At 60.6% G+C, this 21,502-nt stretch overlaps 1 protein-coding gene across 1 annotated transcript; it reads right to left on the bottom strand.

Moving 5' to 3' along the window:
* Positions 1–5,360: 5,360 nt before the first annotated feature.
* FAM240C (family with sequence similarity 240 member C) lies at positions 5,361–13,336 on the bottom strand. Its single transcript, XM_051829403.2, has 3 exons — positions 12,702–13,336; positions 8,108–8,256; positions 5,361–5,638 (listed from the first exon to the last, which is right to left on the bottom strand). Exons 2-3 carry the CDS (start codon positions 8,251–8,253, stop codon positions 5,518–5,520), a joined length of 267 nt encoding a protein of 88 aa, XP_051685363.1. The 5' UTR covers positions 8,254–8,256; positions 12,702–13,336; the 3' UTR covers positions 5,361–5,517.
* Positions 13,337–21,502: the final 8,166 nt, after the last annotated feature.

Here is a 21,502-nt window from a genome sequence, read left to right as displayed (position 1 = left end):
GCCCACCAGTGACCCCTGTCCCAAATGCCCTGCAAGGGGCCTGACGTCAGGTCATTGTTGTGGAGACATTGGATTCTTGGCTTCCCACCCCACTGACCTGGCTGACCTGGACTGGAGCGGCCATGGGTCTGCACGCCCACTCTCTACAGGGGCAACCCTGGCTCTGTGCATCCACTCTGGACCGGGGCGGCCCTGGCTCTGTGTGTCCACCAGGAGGCCTTCATACCCCGTGCCTGCGTGCTGCCTGTGACCACTCCACAGCACTGGGGTGGCCCTGAGGGAGCTCCAGGGACAGCAGAGCTGTGGTCTGCAGCCGCATCCCAGGAGGAGCCCTGTGTCTCCTCAAGGGCGCCTAAGGGACAGGCGCCCCCCCCCGCCCCGGGCTCCGGAACCACAGAGCCCCGCTTAGGCTCCGTGGGTGCATGGGGAGCTCCAGGCCTGGCCTCCGTTCTAGCATCCTGGGCCTCAGCGGACCTCCTCGGAGCAGCGCTGGTGCGGGAGGAGAGGCGGGGCCGGCGCGTGGCGTCAGGCTCAGCGCGGGTCTGGCGCAATGGGAGGGCGGCAAACCTGGACCTGCTCTGGGCCTCAGCTGGGGATGGCCGCGGGCTCCGCGTCCCCTGCGCCGCACCAGCGCCACCGTGTGTGTGCTTTCAGAACTACGCCTCTGCGTCCAGGGCCGACATTGCAGCGGGAGCCTGCGGGGGGCCTCCCCTCTGCGTCCAAGCGGTCACCTCCCCGGGCTGCGCCCGCACCCACGTGTCTGGCGTTTCTGAAGCAGCCGTGCACAGGACCCTCTCAGAGCTCTCGCATCGCCACAGGAAGCGGTGCACACACATGGCAGGTGCCCCAGGAAGGTGCACCCTCGACAGTGCACACGGAGGTACGTCCTGGCCCATGCCCATCCATGCAGACGCCCACCCACACCCACGGCATATGCAATGCAGCAGAACTAGTCCTCGTGCCCGCGTGATGCCAGGTTGCAGGGGAACTCGAGTCCACATGGCTGTTTGGATCCCACCTATGGCTGGTTTCTGTCCTCCAGCCTGGGGGAAGCAGTGAGGGCAATGCTGGGAGCCTTATACCTGTGAGCCTGCTGGTCGAGGCCCACCCTGCGTGCCCCGTGTGAGGCTCAGCGTGGCCTGCAGTGACCACAGAAGGCTGGCAGGACTCATACATGGCCACAGTGGCCAGTCCCTGTCCTGGCTTTCTGTCTGCTCCCCAGCCTCCCCTGCCTCTGTGTGAAGTCAGCTCAAGTGGGCTCCTTTCGGTACCGTCTAGGTTGGCTGGGGACACAGGGTTTGCTCCCCACGCGTCTCAGTCCACACGTGGAGACCAAGGTGCCTGCAGGGGCCTGGGTACTTCTGGGGGCTTCGAGGGAGGGTCTGCCTGCAGTCTCTCCATGGACAGTGGGCTTGGTGACCTGAGGCTTATAAAACTCATCACTCAGATCACTGCTTCTTCCTGCAGCTCCCCACGGGGAGTCCTCCTGTGCCCACGTCCCCCCTCCCATGTCCCCACTCTCCATGTCCTCCACGTGGCATGGTCTGAGTCAGACCCTCTGGCCATCCTTCCACTTCTACACCTGTGCGTCCTTCCCAAATCCGTGATCTTCACATCTGAAGGCTCTGGGGCCAGGCAGCTCCTCCTGTGCCTGTCTTGGCAGAAACCTAGTGGGAGCCCAGCCTAGGCCCCTCCCGCCCCCATGTCTGCTGGGGTCCCCTCCTGTCTCCCATGTCTGCTGAGGTCCGAGCCCAGTGGCGCCCCCTCCAGTCCCTGTGTCTGCCGAGGTGAACTCTGGTTTTCCTGGCAGAAGCTTGATGACAGGTGGCAAGGCCCCCTGGGATGCGCTGTCCAGCGTGTCTGGAATTGGGGACGTCTGAGCCCTAGGACGGGTCTGGATACGGGGCGACTGCCCTCGTCCCTTCTTTTACAGGTGGGGTGCAAGTGTGCAGGGAGGCCCAGTCCTGGTAGTCCCAGGCTGCCTTCCCGGCCCTGGCCCACTACGAAATGTAACTCCGGACCTCAGAATTATATGGAAACACCCGCTGTGCTGAATATGTCAAAATTTGGTAGGAGTGTGTATGTGTGTGTGTGGGGGTTCTCTCCCTGTCTGTGAGGTCCTCTCCTCGTGTGTGGGGTTCTCTCCCTGTATGTGTGGGGTCCTCTCCCATGTGTGGGTTCTCTCCCTGTATGTGTGGGGTCCTCTCCCTCTGTGTATGGAGTCATCTTCCTGTGTATAGGGTCCTCTCCCCATGGGTCTGTGAGGTCCTCTCCTCGTGTGTGGGGTCCTCTCCCGTGTGTGTGTGGGGTTCTCTCCCTGTGTATAGGGTCCTCTCCCCATGTGTGGGGTCCTCTCCCATGTGTGTGTGGGGTCCTCTCCTGTGGGTGGGATCCTCTCCCGTGTGTGTGGGGGGTTCTCTCCCTGTATGTGTGGGGGCCTCTCCCTCTGTGTGTGGAGTCATCTCCCTGTGTATAGGGTCCTCTCCCCATGTGTGGGGTCCTCTCCTGTGTGTGTGTGGGGTTCTCTCCCTGTATGTGTGGGGTCCTCTCCCGTGTGTGGGGTCCTCTCCTGTGGGTGGGGTCCTCTCCCGTGTGTGGGTTCTCTCCCTGTATGTGTGGGGTCCTCTCCCTGTATGTGTGGGGTCCTCTCCTGTGGATGGGGTCCTCTCCTGTGGATGGAGTCCTCTCCTGTGTGTGTGTGGGGTTCTCTCCCTGTATATGTGGGGTCCTCTCCCGTGTGTGGGGTCCTCTCCTGTGGGTGGGGTCTTCTCCCGTGTATGTGTGGGGTTCTCTCCCTGTATGTGTGGGGTCCTTTCCCCATGTGTGGGGTCCTCTCCCGTGTGTGTGTGGGTTCTCTCCCTGTATGTGTGGGGTCCTCTCCCGTGTGTGGGGTCCTCTCCTGTGGGTGGGATCCTCTCCCGTGTGTGTGCGGGTTCTCTCCCTGTATATGTGGGGTCCTCTCCTGTGGGTGGGGGGATCCTCTCCCCATGTGTGTGTGGGGTCCTCTCCCGTGTGGGTGGGGGGATCTGCTCCCCATGTGTGGGTGGGGTACTCTCCTATGTGTGGGGTCCTCTCCCGTGTGTGGGGTCCTCTCCCGTGTGGGTGGGGGGGATCTGCTCCCCATGTGTGGGTGGGGTACTCTCCCGTGTGTGGGGTCCTCTCCTGTGGGTGGGGTCCTCTCCTGTGTGTGTGTGGGTTCTCTCCCTGTATGTGTGGGGTCCTCTCCTGTGTGTGGGGTCCTCTCCCCATGTGTGTGTGGGGTCCTCTCCTGTGGATGGGTCCTCTCCCGTGGAGAAGCTGCTCTAGGCACTGTCCCAGTGTTTGGTGACCCAAGAGGCACTGGCGCAGACTGCTGTAGGCAGGCTTTGTGCTGACATGGGGCAGAGAGGAGAGCCTGCCTCCCTTTGGTCTCCGTCCTCCAGAGTGGAGGCTCTACTCTGACAAGCTCTGACAGGCTCCAGTCTCTGCAAAGTGCTAGAGAGGCCAGGAGAAGAGGGCAGTCCTGTTTTAGTCCAGCTGCAGGGCCCCGGCCACCTCCTCCACTTGGCCTCAGTTCTCACCTGTAGGAGCAAGAGTGGATACCCACGGCCTGGCTCCTGGGGCCTGGGTCCCAGGAATAAGCACACACGGTGAACCACAGAAGGAAGGGGTGAACAGGACGGCCAGGGTCCTGGGGGTCCTGGTGGCGCTGGCCCCTTCGCCTCCCCCTGCTGGCCTGTCCCCCTTCCCTGGCTCCTCCTCTTCTGTCCTCCCTGCTCTGTCCAGGGACTAAGGAGGGAGGGGAGTCGCCTCTGCTCCTGGGAAGTGCCTGCGTCGCTGAGAGTGACAGGCCTGAGGGGCAGTGGAGGGTGTGGTAGCTGTGGAAGACTCTGCAGCAGGCCCGTGCCCTTTCAACCCCAAGAGTGCAGTTTGACTCTGCCAGTTAGGGTGGTGTTGACAGCGGCGGTGTCCTGTGTGTGCTGTCGGAAGAAGTCACTCAGCCGCCTGGGCTTCCCAGGGGTGTGCGGGTGACTTCTCTCCCAGAGCTATTTCTAGGGCTGTTAATCCCTCATTACCCAGCGCCTCTGTCACTGGACTCTTCGGAGTCGCTGGTGGTGATGGATGGCAATGAGGTGGCCCTGAGCTGGTGTCCTCAGCTTGGACTTGCGGGCTGGGGCCTCGCCAGGCTGCTGTCTGCTTGTCTGCAGTCTGGCGTCCCTGCTGTCTGTGAGGCCCCAGACTTCCCTCTGGCCCTTGGGCTCGCCCACCTGTTCTGGGGTCAGCTCCAGAGATGCCCCTGGGGACTGTGCGGGTTTCTGTGGACTTGGCACGGGCCCAAAGTCCCTGGCCCTGGTGACCAGTGGACTGGGTCCATCTCCTTTTCTTTGCCAACCTGGCCAGAAGGTCCAGACAAAACGAGCCGACCCCCAGAAATGTTGCATTCTGGAGGGATGGTGTGGGGCGTGGGGCAGCCTCTGGCAGCCGGTTCTGAGGACTGTGAGATAAGGGGGTCCTCATGGGGGGTCTGAGTGCTGGAGTCTTGGCACCAGCATCAGAGTGGGCACGTGCTGTGCTAGGTCACCTCTGCTGCCGAGATGCCCAGTCCTCCTCCGGGCACAGGGGTCCTCTTTCCCTGCCTCCTACCCATCAGCGGAGACGAGAGCCCGCAGCCGGCTCCTGCAGACACAGCCATGAGCACTCTGCTGGGGCCCTGGCTGTAATGGTTTCTGCAGTCTTGGGAAATGCCTGCCTCTCTAAACATGAACTTTTCCAACCAAAAAATGGGGATGTTTAATGTTTTAATATCTGGGCACCCAGTGAGATATTTGAAAGAGTTTTGAAAAAGCACAAAATCTTTATATGGTGTAAGGCATTATGCTGAGGCTGGGACCTATGTTCATCTTTTGACCAAAGGTGAAATAAAATTGGGCTTAAATTTGCAAATGGGGGCCGGCATTATGGCCAGATAAGTCTCCACCTGTGACTCTGGCATCCTGTATGGATGCTGGTTTGACTTGAGGCTGCTCAACCTCCATGCAGCTCCCTGCTAACAGGCTGGGAAGGCAGCAGAGGATGGTCCAAGTGCTTGGGCCCCTGCACTCCTGGAGGGAGTTCCTGGCTCCTGGCTTTTGGCCTGATCCAGCCCTTGTGGCCATTTGGGGAGTGAATCAGCAGATGGAAGAGTCTCTCTCTCTCCCCCTCTCTGCCCCCTCCCCCACCCCGTCACTCCACTTTTCAAATAGATCATTACTAAAGAAGTACATTTGCAAGCAGAAGGTGCTTGGAGGGAGCAACGCTTGAGGCTCTTGTTGCGTTCCACGATTGTGGTGAGCATCTGCAATGTGTGCGCTTTAGACCTGGAAGAAAATGCAGCCACAACATTCAGTCCAATTGACTCAGGTTTTATTGTGCCAAGAAGGAAGCGTCTGGTCAGGGATGGCCACGGTCAGCGCAGGGCATGGCCCTCTCCATACCGGGTGACCCATGGGCCAGATGCTCTCAGACCCCCGAGGGCTGCTGGAGCTCCTGCCGGGGGCCTCAGGGTGCCGCCTTGCTCTGGTTGTGGGAGGGCATGACAGACAGCAGGGACGGCCACTTGGGCTCTTCCTGGAGCATCCTGTTTCTTCTCTCCAGCATCTGGGTCCACTCCAGGCGGAGCCTGTGGGAAGGTGATGACCTGGGTATCAGCCTTCTGGGAGCCCAGTAGTGGTCAGGCTGGGGCCTCAGATCGCCCACGTAGGCGTCATGGTGCTCCTGCCCCATCACCTGGCCCGTCAGGCCTCTGCAGGGGCCACTGCCCCCTTCAGCACCCCACCCACCCCTGCCATGAGGGAAAAGGCCTGGGACATGCTTCTGGAAACTTCTGGGCCTCAGAGAGACTGGGCGGTGACTTGGCATCTGGCTGCTTTTACCTTCTACATTGTGGATGTGTCAGAGCCTGCTGCAGTGGACAGGTGACCTTATGGCTGGGCGCTGAGCCCTCCCTCTGGGGTGTGTGGCCCCTGCTTGGCTTTTGTCTAGACTGACCTCATGGGCAGAGGGGACAGTGCCGACTGCACTGTCAGTGAGGCCAGAACTTGGGGTGGGGACCCTGCTCCTCACCCATGGCTGCTGCCTGCTCTGCTGGGCTCCATACTGTGGGCCCCACAGAGGGCCTGGGTGTGCTGGTGGGTGGGAGGGGGCAGCAGTGCTGCCCGCACCTGCCTATGGGGACAGATGTCCTGACAGTGGACAGTGCCTGTCCTGAGCCTAGGGCAGCCCAGCAGCTGGCCTCCAGAGCCAGCAAGGTCAGAGCCGAGCTCCCAGGGCAGCAGCTGCTGGTATCCTGGGGGCACTGAGCTGGAAGCCTGTCCAGGCGTGACGTCTCTGGATGTCGCGGAGTCAGTCTCTTGGTGCAGACTGTGTGCTAATCTGCCTGCCTAGCTGTCCCCGGAGCAGGGGTTTCATTTGGGGTCTGTGCAGGTTCCCCAGGAAGAGCCCTCAGGATCCCTGGCTGCTGGCCTCAGTCCCGGCAGAGGTCCGGGTGGATCCACACATCAGAAGCTGGTCACACGCTGTGACTCAGTGGCAGCAGCTGTGACCCAAACAGAGCAAAGACAGATACGCATGATCTGGACGATTCTGGGGCCTCAAGAGAGGAAGAGAAGGAGTCATGAAGGGTGCAGGTATGGGCATAGGATGAGGGTTCAGGTGTGGGTGTGGGGTGAGTGTGCAGGTGTGGGGTGAGCAGATATGAGGTGAGTGTGGAGATGTGGGGTGAGTGTGGAGTGTGAGGTGAGTGTGCAGGTGAGGGCACAGGTGCAGGTATGGGCATAGGATGAGGGTGCAGGTGTGGGTGTGGGGTAAGTGTGCAGGTGTGAGGTGAGTGTGCAGGTGTGGGATGTGGGGTGAGGGCACTGGTTAAGGTGCAGGTGTGGGGTGAGTGTGGAGGTGTGAGGTGAGCAGATATGAGGTGAGTGTGGAGACGTGGGATGTGGGGTGAGGGCACAGGCGTGGATGTAGGCATAGGTGAGGGTGCAAGTGTGGGTGTGGGGTGAGTGTGGAGGTGTGGGGTGAGTGTGCAGGTGTGGGTGTGGGGTGAGGGCACTGGTTAAGGTGCAGGTGTGGGGTGAGTGTGGAGGTGTGGGGTGAGCAGATATGAGGTGAGTGTGGAGACGTGGGATGTTGGGTGAGGGCACAGGCGCGGATGTGGGCATAGGGTGAGGGTGGAGGTGTGGGGTGAGTGTGCAAGTGTGGGAGTGGGGTGAGGGCACAGGTTAAGGTGCAGGTGTGGGGTGAGGGTGGAGGTGTGGGGTGAGTGTGCAGGTGTGGGTGTGGGGTGAGTGTGCAGGTGTGAGGTGAGTGTGCAGGTGTGGGTGTGGGGTGAGGGCACAGGTTTAGGTGCAGGTGTGGGGTGAGTGTGGAGGTGTGAGGTGAGCAGATATGAGGTGAGTGTGGAGACGTGGGATGTGGGGTGAGGGCACAGCGCGGATGTAGGCATAGGTGAGGGTTCAGGTGTGGGTGTGGGGTGAGGGTGCAGGTGTGGGGTGAGTGTGCAGGTGTGGGAGTGGGGTGAGGGCACAGGTTAAGGTGCAGGTGTGGGGTGAGGGTGCAGGTGTGGGGTGAGGGCACAGGTGAGTGTGCAGGTGTGGGAGTGGGGTGAGGGCACAGGCGCGGATGTGGGCATAGGGTGAGGGTGCAGGTGTGGGGTGAGGGTGGAGGTGTGGGGTGAGTGTGCAGGTGTGGGGTGAGGGTGGAGGTGTGGGGTGAGTGTGCAGGTGTGGGAGTGGGGTGAGGGCACAGGTTTAGGTGCAGGTGTGGGGTGAGGGTGGAGGTGTGGGGTGAGTGTGCAGGTGTGGGGTGAGGGTGGAGGTGTGGGGTGAGTGTGCAGGTGTGGGAGTGGGGTGAGGGCACAGGTTTAGGTGCAGGTGTGGGGTGAGGGTGCAGGTGTGGGGTGAGTGTGCAGGTGTGGGCATAGGGTGAGGGTGCAGGTTAAGGTGCAGGTGTAGGGTGAGGGTGCAGGTGTGGGGGTGGTGGAGGAGCAGGCATTCATGCAGAGTCGTTTGGGTCGTTTGATGTTTGAGCAGCCCAGCTACGGTCTCTAGCTGGTTCTGAGAGAGGTGGAGTCGGGGGCCCCTGTCCCCCTCACTTGTTCAGGGCGCTGCTCCGGACCCTCATGTCCTCAATCTGTAGCTGCTTTTCATGCTGCTCAATTTTTCTCTCCCAAAACATCTTTATCCTTCCTGCATCATAGACTAGTCTTCGAGGGTGCTTCAAGGTGGATTTTCTACTCATTTTCTGGAAAAAGAAAAATGTGTAAGAACTCAAGCACTTTGATTTTTTTTCGGCTTAGACATGAATCAGTACACTGACCACAGTGAGGCTAGCTCCACCAAACGTGCACATTGTCCACATCCTAGGAGGGGCCCATGGGTGTGGATGTCCCCTTGTGCCTGCCCTCTGGAGGGGCCGTGGGGTAGACGAGCCCATGTCCAGCCCCGTGTTCTGGCCCTGTGGACTGGACGTCTCTGTTCTGGCCCCATGGGCTGGACGTTCTGTGTTCTGGCCCTGTGGACTGGATGTTCTGTGTTCTGGCCCTGTGGACTGGACGTCTCTGTGTTCTGGCCCCGTGGGCTGGACGTCTGTGTTCTGGCCCCGTGGGCTGGACGTTCTGTGTCCTGGCCCAGTGGACTGGGCGTCTCTGTGTTCTGGCCCCGTGGGCTGGACGTCTCTGTTCTGGCCCCGTGGGCTGGACGTTCTGTGTCCTGGCCCAGTGGACTGGGCGTCTCTGTGTTCTGGCCCCGTGGGCTGGACGTCTGTGTTCTGGCCCCGTGGGCTGGACGTTCTGTGTCCTGGCCCAGTGGACTGGGCGTCTCTGTGTTCTGGGCCCGTGGAGGACTGTGGGAGTTGCACTGTTTCACAGTCATCTCTGGCTTGGGGCCCACTCTTGCTTTCTGGAAAGGTCTCTTGTCCTGGTGGAAGCAGAGCTGATGGCAAACCCCATCAGGCCTCTGGCCACGCACACTGGTGTCGGCGCAGTGTTGCTGCAGCGACCCGAGTGGGCATCTCCACTAGGGCAGAGGCGGCGCATTTCAGGAGCTCTCATCTTGGTAGCCCCAGAAACCCAGGACTGTGTCGTCTCCTTTGTCCTGTTCAGCAGGTGCCCTGGTCTGGTCTGTCTGGCATCCTGAGCTTCACAAGACTATTCTCAGAGCCCCACACCCTGGTGCTTCACAGTGTGACTGTGCTCAGCGACAGGAACCTGAGGATGATTTGGGCTGGATGAGGTCCTCGGGTGGCCCCTGGCCCAGTGAGACTGCACCCTCATTGGGAGGGGAGATCAGGACACAGATACCACGAGGGTCGGCCACAGGAGAACACGGCATGTGCATGCACAGACGACAGGAGGACATGGGAGAACACAGCAGGTGCACACAGGGGACGGCCATGGGAGGACACGGGAGAACACAGCAGGTGCACACAGATGACAGCCATGGACAGCATGGGAGAACATGGCGTGTGCACACAGATGACAGCCATGGACGGCATGGGAGAACACGGCATGTGCACACAGATGACAGCCATGGACGGCATGGGAGAACATGGCATGTGCACACAAAGGACAGCCACGGGAAGACTCAGTGTCTACAACCAAGGAGAGAGGCCTCGGGAGAAGCCACCCTGTTGCCACGGCAATCTGGAGTGGCAGCCTGGGTGGATGAGTCACCACCATGGAGGCCACCCAGCCTCTGCTCCTCGCTCATGGCCATGCTTCTGGCTTCTGTTTGTGTTATGTGTGCACAGCAAACACACCTTGTCCTGGACACCGGTGGCCACCTCTCTTCTTGTTCCCTGTTCCCTGGCAGGACTCTGCTTCTGGGCAGGAGGGGGACTCCCAACACAAACTCCGCACTGAGCCCCACCTTGGAGCCTCCTGCACTCTGCAGGGCCAGTGCATAGCCCCCTGCTCATGGTGCGAGCCAGCTGACTCCTAGGCTGCTGGCCCTGCCAAGGTAAGGACAGAGGATGCCTGTTGTACGCTGACAGCCCCTGCACTTACTTCTCGCTGTGCCATCCTCCAGCTGGGCCGGGGAGCATGACCACCAATGGGCAAGAATTAGAGAGGAGACCGGCTGAATTGGGTCATGGGAGGCCTGCAGGAGCTGAACACAGCACAAAAGGGGGAGGCGGCCACCATCCTCCCGGTCAGGGACCAGGCCACCTGCTTCCCTCCCCTCCTACTGTCATCCTGCGTGTTGTGCTTGTCAAGTGGCCAAAACGCCTGCTCCGTCTGAACCTTCTCCCTGCCCCCTGGAGCCACCTCTGGGGCCTTGATGGCCACAGGACAAGAGGACTTGGGAATGGAGAGTCCCCTCCCTCAGAGCTTATTCCTGGGCTCACCCTGGAGAAGGGGAGCTGCCAAGTCCTGATCAGCTGACCTTTGCCCTCTGGCTGTAGGGACCTCCTGCATCCATCAGATGGAGCCCTGGACACCCAGAGCAGATGGGCCTTGGCCTTGCACAAACTGAGTGAGTGAGGCTGCAGCAAAGCCTTGTGAGGGGTGCAGGGTTGGGTGGGTCCCTCGGGGGCTGTGGTTTCTCTGAGGGAGGTAGGCTGGCCTCCCGAGTGACTCTCACGGCATGGTCTTCAGGACACATAAAGGTTAAAAAAGCTGGATTTTCTGAAGTTACATTTTTAAACCCAGATGACTAGAGTTGCCCCTGAGATGACCAGTGGTGACCAGTCCAGCACTACAAGCCCCCTCTGCCTCCTGCTGACCACAGGGGTCTGTGGGCCTCCTCAACAGAGGCACAGGCAGAGGTCTGCACCTGTCCACACCTGTGGGAGGGGCCAGCTCCCTTGCTTGAATTCCTGCTTGGGTAGACACGGTCTGGGAGGGGACCCCAGGGAGCTGCTGTCCCTGGTCACTGGCTAACCCCGTCTCTGCCCTCAGTGCTAATGAGCCATGGCTCCTGGCTCCTGGCACCTGCACAGCTGCTGGTGGCAATTCAGGGCCCAGCACTGTGCCAGGGCTGCCCATCACAGGGCTGACCAGACGGCCCTGAGTGGGCCTCTCTGTCGCTCATCTAATCGAGGTCACCAGCTGGTCTGAACTGCCCAGGACATGCTGCACGCCTGGCTGTGGCCAGGCATCAGGCTGTGCTACAAAGCCTGGGCTGCCACTCAATGCAACTGACAAAATCCGAGTACAGTGGGCACTTTCCCTGCTCGGTGCTGGACTCAGGCTCTTGCAGCTCAGCCCAGGACCCCAGCACCTCCCAGTGTGGCCCTTGGCCGGCTCAGCACCTCCCCTACGAGGGAGAGTGGCGCCTTCCCCAGGAACCTGTGCCTGCTGACACTGACTCCACTGCCTTTCCAGGGGGCACATGGGGCTGGGTCCCCGGGGAGTGGCTGTCCCCGCTTGTCCCAGGACAGGGATCACGGCAGGAGCCAGGTCCTCTGGAAGAGGAGTGGACATGCAGCCACTTCTGCAGCATGGGCAGTCTCCCTCACGGCCTTCCCTGGCTGTTGGGGCCGATGCGGGTGAGCGCCCTGCTGTTCCCTGACCCCATGACTTTCCAGTGCACCGATGTCCCGGCCTGGGGCTTGAGCCCACACAGTGCTGGGACTGGGCAGAGTTTTGGTGCCAAGTGGTTTTCCTGAAGCCAAATCACATGACCTCATCTTGTTACAATCTCAGCTTAGAGCCAGTGTGCACACGGGCATCTGCACGGCTGGCGGGCAGCAGCAACCCTCACGGCGTGCCTTTCTCCTGCCTGTTCCCTAATTTCCTTCACACCCAGAGGGACCATGCAGCTGGGGCTGGCTGGATCCCAGGGCCCACTCCTGCCTCCTGCCTCCTGCCTCCTCCCTCCAGTGAAGAGACAAAGGTGGTGGAGACAGCTGCTCAGGTGAGTGAGGGAACATTCCAGAATGTGGCCCAGGGCACAAAGAATCTTTGGGAAGCTCTCGGTGACATCAGGCGGGCATTGTCATGGCCACAGGTAACACCCGGTCTCACAGGTGAGAGACTTGGGGAGCGATGAGAGACTTGGGGAGCGGTGCAGCAGTCAGAACACGTGTGTGAGGTCATTGGAGAAGAACCAGAGACCCCAGACACCGGTGCCCGGCCTCTCTCCTGGCCGCACACTCTCCTCACATGCACGGACTGGCCACCCCACCCCACCCACAGCTGCACTGTGTTGCCGTCAATGACAACTCCAGCCGCCTGAGTCGGGGGGAAGCAGTCCTGGTACCGGGATCCGAGTGGGCTGGGCTGAGCCGCCCACCCCAGGGAGGGGGCTGGGGTGAGTCACTCAGAGCTGAGTCTTGCCTGTCCTCCGCCCCCGTCCCCTGGGGGAGGTCTGCAGCTCTTACTGCCCAGACGCAGGTGAGAGCAGCACGAGAGGAGACCAGAGGCAGGGCAGAGTCGGAGACCCCAGCTGGGGGTTCAGAGGTGAGTGGGGCTCACACACAGCTGGCTCTCCACCCAAAGGGCGTTCTCACCTGAAACTGCTGGGGAAAAGTAGGTGGACTTCCTCCAAAAAGTGCAGGTGGGCAGACCTGGCCGTGTGCCGTGCCCGACCTCTCCCACACATGTGCTTGAACGCTGGCCGTGTGCCGTGCCCGGCCTCTCCCACACATGCGTGTACTCTGGCCGTGTGCTGTGCCTGACTTCTCACATATGTATACTTAAACCCTAGCTGTGTCCCACGCCCAACCTCTCCCACACATGCTCGTACCTGGGGGCCGGGTCAAGGTCGTCTCTCCAGCAAGGTCAGGTGCAGTCACCTCTGCAGTAACTTCGCCGTGGCTGTGTGGGTCTCCAGAGGTCCGTACTGTGGGTGTCCTCGGCAGGCAGTCTCTGGGGCGAGTGCCTGGACTTTGCCTGCCACTCACTTTTAAACAGGCGCCTGCCACTCACTCAGAGACACGGGCGCTTGGCATCGGCTCAGACTCCAGAAAGACGAGCCGCCTCCTGTTGGCCCGCGGCCCTGATGGCCCCATCTGGCTCTAGCGCCACTCCTGGACGGACAGGGGTCTGAGGGCGGCGGGGAGCCTCCCTCTGTCCAGGCTGTGTCACTGGCCGCTCGGGAGGGGTCTGTGCCCTGGGGTCAGCGGCAAGGCCGCGTGGGAACCTGTTGTGCAGACTGCTGTTTGGGTCAGCACAATGGTGGGGGCTGGCTGGGCACAGGAGGGATAGTGTTACCAATATGGTGGGTGCCTGGCGCTGGGTCTCTCTGCCTCACTCCAGCCTACAGCCGTTCTCAGCACCAAACCCGGGCCCTCCCAAGTCAGCCTCGCTGTAGTTGAAAATACCATAAATCAAAATAGGCCGTCAGTGCATCAGGCCCAGCAAACACCCCAGCTTAGCCAGGCCTGCCTTTCCACTCCTCCTGCTTGTGAGTGGAGACCCAGGAAGCTGGGGTCAGATATAGTCTGAGCCCCGATGCTGAGAGCCACAGTCACCCTGACCATGGCCTCACCCTGACCATGGCCTCGCCCTGACCATGGCCTCACCCTGACCACGGCTCACCCTGACCACAGCCTCACCTTGACCATGGCCTCACCCTGACCACAGCTCACCCTGACCACGGCATCACCTTGACCATGGCCTCATCCTGCCCTCAGTCTCACTGACCACAGGGCTCACACTGAGCATGGCCTCACGCTGGCCATGGTCCTCTCGCTGACCACTTTTGAGGAGGGGCTGGCAGTGGGCAGGCTGCGATGGGCAGAATCAGGCAGTGAGAGGAGGGTGTGCAACAGCTCCACAGACCAAGTGGGTGGGGACACCAGGGGGCTTAGCCACTCGCGTCCATAGCAGGCTCCTTGGGAGTGGTGTCTGAGCTGGGTGGGCAGCTGGAGGGGAGGACCACAGCCTGTCCTTGGGGAATGACAGAGGGTCCCGGGTCAGGAGCGGCTGGATGGTGGCTGTGGCCTGGGCCGAGTGTGGAATGAAGGCTGGCACACAGCCGGGCCTCTGTCAGGCCCCAGACCTGAGGCAAAGACTGACTCTGGGTTTCAGGAAGGCTGTGGACGCTGCCCCACGGGGCTGCTCAGCTCTGCACCCCGGGCACAGCAGGGCCCCCCCGCTCAGCACACCCCCTGATTCTGCCAGTACCTCGTTTTTGACAGAAAATGGAATAAAAAAGTTGAAGTGCCAGAGCTCCCAGGGTCCCGAAGCTGAAGTGTGGGGACATCTGGCCTCGGGTCTGGCAGGGCCCAGCGTTAGCGACCGGCTGTTGGCTGCTCTGCTTCTCCTGGTCTCCTGCCTCTGCCCTTCCTTGTGGCCACTCACGCATGTTGTCCCTCGGCCAGCCTACCTGAGTCCAGGCCCTGCAGGGAAGGGAGCTGCCTGCCACGCGCCCACCTCCTCATCCGGGACACCCTCGCTGGGGGGGGGTGTCTCACCACCGAGGGCGGGTTCTGGTGAGCTCGCTAGCGGCCCGAGGGCGGACACCATCTGTCCAGCGTCCATCCCGAGCGGGTCACGCCCTTTTCTCGCCGCGGGGGTGTGCGCGGGGGTGTGCGTGTGCGCGGGCGTGGGTCGCGCGCCCCCTGGCGGAGCACGGCGGGCCCTGGCGCCCGCGACTCCGACTTTGCAGAATCTGACGGAGGAGGCGCCTGGCGCTGACTCAGGGAGTGGTCGTCAGGGGGCTTCCCCAGCAGCGTGGCTGTACTCAAGAGCAAAGGAAGAAGCCGGACTTGGTCGTGGGTGTGCGGTGAGCCTACGCGTGCAGGGGCCGGGCTGGGCGGGGGCCCTCACGTCTCCTCTGTGGCTTTTTCTCGGCGTCGTCTGGCGGGCTTGGCGGAGGTCGCGGCGGTGCGGTCCGCGGTTCTGGGCTGGGCGCTCGCTGCGGTGCTCCGTGTCCATTGCTTCACGCTGCTCTTGTGGGAGCCAGGAGGAGAGCCGCGGGTGGTCCTCAGGATGGCCTGGCCTGTGCGACCTGGCCTGTGTGGGCCCCGTCTGCCTCTGGCCGCGTCTGAGTGGATGCCGAGAGGCCCATGGTCCACCTGGGAGTGCAGCCACGCCGTCGTGGATACCACGGGGCAGGGAGGAAGTGGATGCTCCGAGGGAGGGAGCGGGAGCAGAGAGTGAGCGTCAGCCGCTGCTGAGCTGTGGCTGGGCCCCCTCAGGTTCTGGGCTGGCTTTGGGCCTGTGCTGGGGGAGGGTGTGGGGAGCAACCGGACTAGACTGAGTTACTGGAATTAAGACTTATTCTATGCATCTGCTCTCCCACAATATGGCGCTGGGAGAGAAGTAAACAGCTTCCGCACAGCTGCCTCCAGTTCAACTAATAAACTGTAGGACTTGCTATTGATTGGAGGAGAGCAGCGTACTCGGCGTGTGGGCAGCCGAGTTAGGATTGGCGGAGGAGGACTATAAAGGAGGAGAGAGACGGCATGCACCAGGAACATCTATGGGGAACATCTAGCTGAAGGAACACCTGTGCAGCCCCCCAGAGAACCGGCCGGCGGTGTGCCGCTCCCCTGCGGAAGTGGGGAATGTGGCCAGGGGGAACTGCCCTTCCACGGAGGTGGAAGGGATAGTAGCCAACCCGGGAAGAACCAGCAGCAAACCCGGGGAAGGCCGAGCAGACGAAAGAACAGCGCAGGGTCCTGTGTCGTTCCTCCATGAAGAGGGGGAGCGACATAATGGTGCCGTGACTCGGATATGAAGCCTAGGCAGGGTTTAGTGTCGTTCCTCCACAAAGAGGGGGAGCGACATAATGGTGCCGTGACTCGGATAGGAAACCTAGAACGGATAGCAAACTTAAGAGGGAAGAAACGGGAAGAACTGGGAAAATACCGGAGAGAGAGACTAGCAAACAGCCTAGGGAAAAGCCGGACGAAAAGGGTGCCGGAAGAAGCTATTGAAAGCCTAGGCATAGACTCAGATACGGACTACGGACTACGGGGGAAGCTGGGAGAAATCTCTAAGGTCGAAAGCGAAAGTGAAAGCTAGAACAAACAGACTCGGACGCGGACTGTGGGGAGAGGCCAGGAGAAATGAGGGAGGAGTATTGTTGGAGGAAAGCTTGGGGAAACATACCGGGTAGAAAAAAATGTTAGGGAAATTGAAGCCGCGGGGGGCAGGCCAAGGCGGACACGAAAGCCACTTTGGGGTTCTCAAGTTAGCCCGGGAATAGGGGGAGAAAAGTTGAAACCAGAAGCTGAAACGTAAGCCAGATTGGGATCCGTCTGATTAGCCCGGGGAGCAAAGGACGGGAAGCCAAACCGTGGGGTGGAGACGTATGCTGGGTTGAATTCGCCAGGCTAGCCCGGGGAACTTAGATTGAATGCTAGTGGCAGACACGTAAGCTACGCTGTGTTACTCGCGGAAGCCGCCGCGTGCAGAGAGAGTACGGGGCGTGAATAGATAGGGAACGGGGCTGGCGCGAGGCCGTGGTGCAGACGCGAAGGGCGTGGAGACCGCGGAGCGCGCGAAGCCAAGCTGCGCAAAGCCGGGAAGCTGCGCAGATGAAAGAGGCGCGGGCTGAAGCGGCTCAGCCGGGAAGCCGCCGAGAAGTAGCCTCGGGGCGGGCAGCGGGAAGCTGCGGGGATAAGAGAAACAGAAGTTTGGAAGTGGAGTGAGAGAAATGGGAATGTTGGCAGATAGAAGTAAAATGGGAGAAATAGGAATGCCCGGAGATAGAGAAATAGAGAAATAGAAAGGCCTCCCTACAACACTGCAATGTGAGAGCTTGGATTCGGTCTGCCTGATTAAGTGAGGCGATGAGCACGATGAGCACCTGCGGCGGCTAGCAGCTTATGCGCCACAGGTCACCGAAGACAGGCACGAATTAACATCAGTAAGGCCTCCCCACAAAAAGGCAATGAGAAGGCTTGGATTCGGTTTGCCTGATAGGGCTTGTAAGCCCCTGCAGGCTCGACCAGAGCATGCGCTGCAGGGCACCGAACACAGGCACGCATCAGCGCCTAAAAACCTCCTCACAACATGGCGAAGAGAGGACCCGGATTCGGTTTGCCTGATTGATAGGACTTGTAAGAGCCTGTGGCAACTCTAGCAAGTAGAGCAGAGTGTGTGCCGCGGGACACCGAAGACAGGCGCGTATCAACGCCAAAAAATAAAAAGAAAGGGGGATCTGTGGGGAGCAACCGGACTAGACTGAGTTACTGGAATTAAGACTTATTCTATGCATCTGCTCTCCCACAATATGGCGCTGGGAGAGAAGTAAACAGCTTCCGCACAGCTGCCTCCAGTTCAACTAATAAACTGTAGGACTTGCTATTGATTGGAGGAGAGCAGCGTACTCGGCGTGTGGGCAGCCGAGTTAGGATTGGCGGAGGAGGACTATAAAGGAGGAGAGAGACGGCATGCACCAGGAACATCTATGGGGAACATCTAGCTGAAGGAACACCTGTGCAGCCCCCCAGAGAACCGGCCGGCGGTGTGCCGCTCCCCTGCGGAAGTGGGGAATGTGGCCAGGGGGAACTGCCCTTCCACGGAGGTGGAAGGGATAGTAGCCAACCCGGGAAGAACCAGCAGCAAACCCGGGGAGGGCCGAGCAGACGAAAGAACAGCGCAGGGTCCTGTGTCGTTCCTCCACGAAGAGGGGGAGCGACATAATGGTGCCGTGACTCGGATATGAAGCCTAGGCAGGGTTTAGTGTCGTTCCTCCATAAAGAGGGGGAGCGACAGAGGGAGAGTGGGGAAGAGGGAGAGGGAGATATGGGGGGGGGAGAGAGAGAGAGAGAGAGAGAGAGAGGGAGGGAGAGGGAGAGAGATAAGGAGAGAGAAATGGAGGGAGAGATGAGAGAGAGATGGAGAGATAGAGATAGAGATATGGGGAGAGAGATGGAGAGAGAGAGAAAGAGAGATATGGGGAGAGAGATGGAGAGAGAGAGGGAGAGAGAGAAGAGAGATGGAGAGAGAGATAAGGAGAGAGAGGGAGAGAGAGATATGGAGAGAGATAAGGAGAGAGAGATGGGGAGAGAGAGAAAGAAAGAGAGAGGGAGAGTTATGGAGAGAGATAATGAGGGAGAAAGAGAGAGAGAGACGGAGAGAGATGGAGGGGGGCATCTTCCTGAGTCCTGGGGGCAGGATGCTGCCCCGCCCCCCCAGCTGCTTTCCAGTTCCAACCTGATGAAGGGAGCTGTGGGCCCCTGGGTGCCAGATACTACGCCCTCTGACCCCACCCATTCCTGGGGCCAGTCCTGCTGTGGCCTCCTCCAGTTCACAGCCCTGAGGATCCACAGCCCGGCTGTAGGGAGCAGGGACCCAGCGTGTGATGTTCAAGCTGTCCTTGTGTCTGTGAGCTTTCTGTTCTGGTGGGCAGAGGGCTGGGCAGTGCTGACCCTGGCCTAGCCAGGGCCTGAAGCAAATGGAGGTTTCTAACAGGGTTCACAGCTGCAGAGTCTGTGGGGCACCGTGGGAGGGGGGAGAGCTAAACACACATTTCTGCACACAACGCGTGTCAGTGTGTACACACATGACAGTGCCATCTTCACCCTCTCCATCGCCTTGGCCTGGCTGCAGCAGGAGGACTTCTGGGGCAGAGGGTCACCCAGAGGGGCGAGGCCCACTATGCCGGGAACTTGCCCCTGCACACAGGGACTGAGGTGAGGCCCACCACGAGGCCCTCTGGGAGGCATGGAGCCAGTGAGCCTGCCAGCAGGGCCACAGTGCCACTGGGCACCACTGGGCACTCGTGCTCATCTGTGGCATGGGCAGGGCCTCTGGGAAGGACGCAGTGGCTGTGGTGGCCTCTGCAGAGTGGGGCCTGGAGTGGACACAGGAGGCACAACATCCTCTCAACAAAATGAGAACAGGAAGTTCAGGGATCCCTGAAGTGAACGCCAAGCCTTCTAGACACACTAGCAAAGGTCAGAAGCACCAAGGCCGTTTGCAGCCTGGTCTCCCCCCGACAGACAGCAGACAGATGGCAGATGGACAGAGGGCAGACGGACAGACGGCAGACAGACAGATGGCAGACGGACAGAGGGCAGATGGACAGACGGCAGACAGACGACAGACGGACAGAGGGCAGACGGCAGACAGATGGCAGACAGACGGACAGAGGGCAGACGGACAGATGGCAGACAGACAGACGGACAGAGGGCAGACAGATGGCAGACAGACAGAGGGCAGACGGACAGAGGGCAGACAGACAGACAGCAGACGGACAGAGGGCAGACGGACAGACAACAGACGGACAGACGGCAGACGGACAGACAGCAGACAGACAGACAACAGATGGACAGATGGACAGAGGGCAGACGGATAGACAACAGACGGACAGATGGCAGACGGACAGAGGGCAGACAGACGGCAGATGGACAGAGGGCAGATGGACAGAGGACAGCGGACAGACGATGGACAGAGGGCAGACAGAGGGCAGACGGACAGAGTGCAGGTGGACAGACGGCAGATGGACAGAGGGTAGATGGACAGAGGGCAGACGGACAGAGGGCAGACAGACAGAGGGCAGATGGACAGAGGGCAGCCACCACCCTTCACCTCCTCCCACGCTGCCGGCTGGGGAGAGCAGGGCCCACACCTGGCCTCTCCACACCTGGCGGCTGCTTTCTCCCCAGCACACACCTGGCTCTCCTGGCCTTGTTGGCTGTTTAGGGTGATTCCGGTCTCCTGCGTGTAATCCTGCAGTGGGTGTGTGTGGAATGCTGCTCTGTGTCCCAGGTGTGTGTATGTATGCATGTGCATGTGTGTGCACACGTGTGTGTGCGGTCCTGGGCTGGCAGTGGGTTTGTGTGGAATGCTGCTCTGTGTCCCAGGTGTGTTTGTGTATGCGTGTGCATGTGTGTGCACATGTGTGTGTATGCACATCCTTGCTGTGGGTGTGTGTGGAATGCTGCTCTGTGTCCCAGGTGTGTGTATGTATGCATGTGCATGTGTGTGCACACGTATGTGTATGCACATCCTTGCTGTGGGTGTGTGTGGAATGCTGCTCAGTGTCCCAGGTGTGTTTGTGTATGCGTGTGCATGTGTGTGCACACGTGTGTGTATGCACATCCTTGCTGTGGGTGTGTGTGGAATGCTGCTCAGTGTCCCAGGTGTGTGTATGTATGCGTGTGCATGTGTGTGCACACGTGTGTGTATGCACATCCTTGCTGTGGGTGTGTGTGGAATGCTGCTCTGTGTCCCAGGCTTGTGCTTGCCTGTGTGCATGTGTGCGTGTGCACGTGTGTGTGCGTGTCCTGGGCTGGGACCTGCATGCAGGGGACAGCATTTCAGCGCTCTGCGTGCGGCACCCAGTCGCTCCTGGAATGTCTGTTGCTGAGGATGCTGCCCACACCGGACGCAAGCAGGTGGGGCCCTGTGGTGCTGGAGGTCAGTGGGCTTGGTGGTTTAGGTCCAAGAGGGAATGGGGCGTGGGGATCTTGTGAGAGGGGTTGGCTGTCACCTTTAGTCTCCCAGAGGCTGGAGAAACAGAGTGAAATAGAAATTCGGTTTGCTAGATTGAAGGAAGGGCTGGGAAGTCAGCCGCCCACCCTGGGTTTGGGTCTGAGCTCACCCTGTGGCTCTGCACCCACTCTTTCATAGTTGGATGGGCACTGGTTTGAGGGGGGTCACGCTCTGTGACCAGAGGCCCCCAAGTCTGGAGGCCGAGAGCTCCCGACAGCAGTGGTCAGTTGACGGGCTGCAAGGCACGCAGGTCCTGTCCTCCCCCTCCCTGTGGCTGAGCTGACACCCTCTGTGGCAGTGCCGCGATCCTCCTCTGCCCCTCTGGGTTTGTTTTCCATGGTGGCTGTGGCGAGTGGGGCCTGGTGTCCCGTGAGTCAGACTCCACCCATCTGCGTCGCTTTATCACAGGGCTGTGGGCTCTGTCCTAGGTGTTCAGTGCACTGGCCGAGGCGGTTGTACCAAGGTCACTGCCATTCTCATAGAGGAGGCAGGGGTGAGGCTCTGGGTGACTATGGAGTAGGGGTGGGGGCTCTGGGTTACTGTGGGGCAGGGGTGGGGGCTCTGGGTGACTGTGGGGTAGAGGTGGGGGCCCTGGTTGACTGTGGGGTAGGGGTGGGGCTCTAGATGACTTTGGAGCAGGGGTGGGGGCTCTGGGTGACTGTGGGGCAGGGGTGGGGGCTCTGGGTGACTATGGGGTAGGGGTGGAGGCTCTGGGTGACTGTGAGCAGGGTGGAGCTCTGGGTGACTGTGGGTTAGAGGTGGGGGCCCTGGTTGATTGTGGGGTAGGGGTGGGGGCTCTGGGTGACTGTGGGGTAGGGGTGGGAGCTCTGGGTGACTGTGGAGCAGGGGTGGGGGCTCTGTGTGACTATGGGGTAGGGGTGGGGACTCTGGGTGACTGTAGAGCAGGGTGGAGCTCTGGGTGACTGGGGTAGGGGTGGGGACTCTGTGTGACTGTGGAGCGGGGCAGGGGCTCTGGGTGACTGTGCAGTGGGGGTGGGGTCTCTGGGTAACTATGGAGTGAGACAGGGTCTCTGGGTGACTGTGGAGCAGGGTGGGGGCTCTGGGTGACTGTGGGGTAGGGGTGGGGGCTCTGGGTGACTGTGGAGCAGGGCAGGGGCTCTGGGTGACTGTGGGGTAGGGGTGGGGGCTCTG

This window comes from Oryctolagus cuniculus, chromosome 3 (genome assembly GCF_964237555.1).
Source record: "Oryctolagus cuniculus chromosome 3, mOryCun1.1, whole genome shotgun sequence".
NCBI lineage: Eukaryota > Metazoa > Chordata > Mammalia > Lagomorpha > Leporidae > Oryctolagus > Oryctolagus cuniculus.
The sequence above is the reverse complement of the archived record's forward strand: the minus strand, read 5'-3'. Positions and strand labels throughout refer to the sequence as shown.

Coding starts and splice junctions, on each gene's coding strand:
- FAM240C (XM_051829403.2), bottom strand. CDS start 8,253: ATGAGTAGAAAATCCACCTTGAAGCACCCTCGAAGACTAGTCTATGAT. Junction 5,639..8,107: donor CGGAGCAGCGCCCTGAACAA/GTGAGGGGGACA, acceptor ACCTTCCCACAG/GCTCCGCCTGGAGTGGACCC.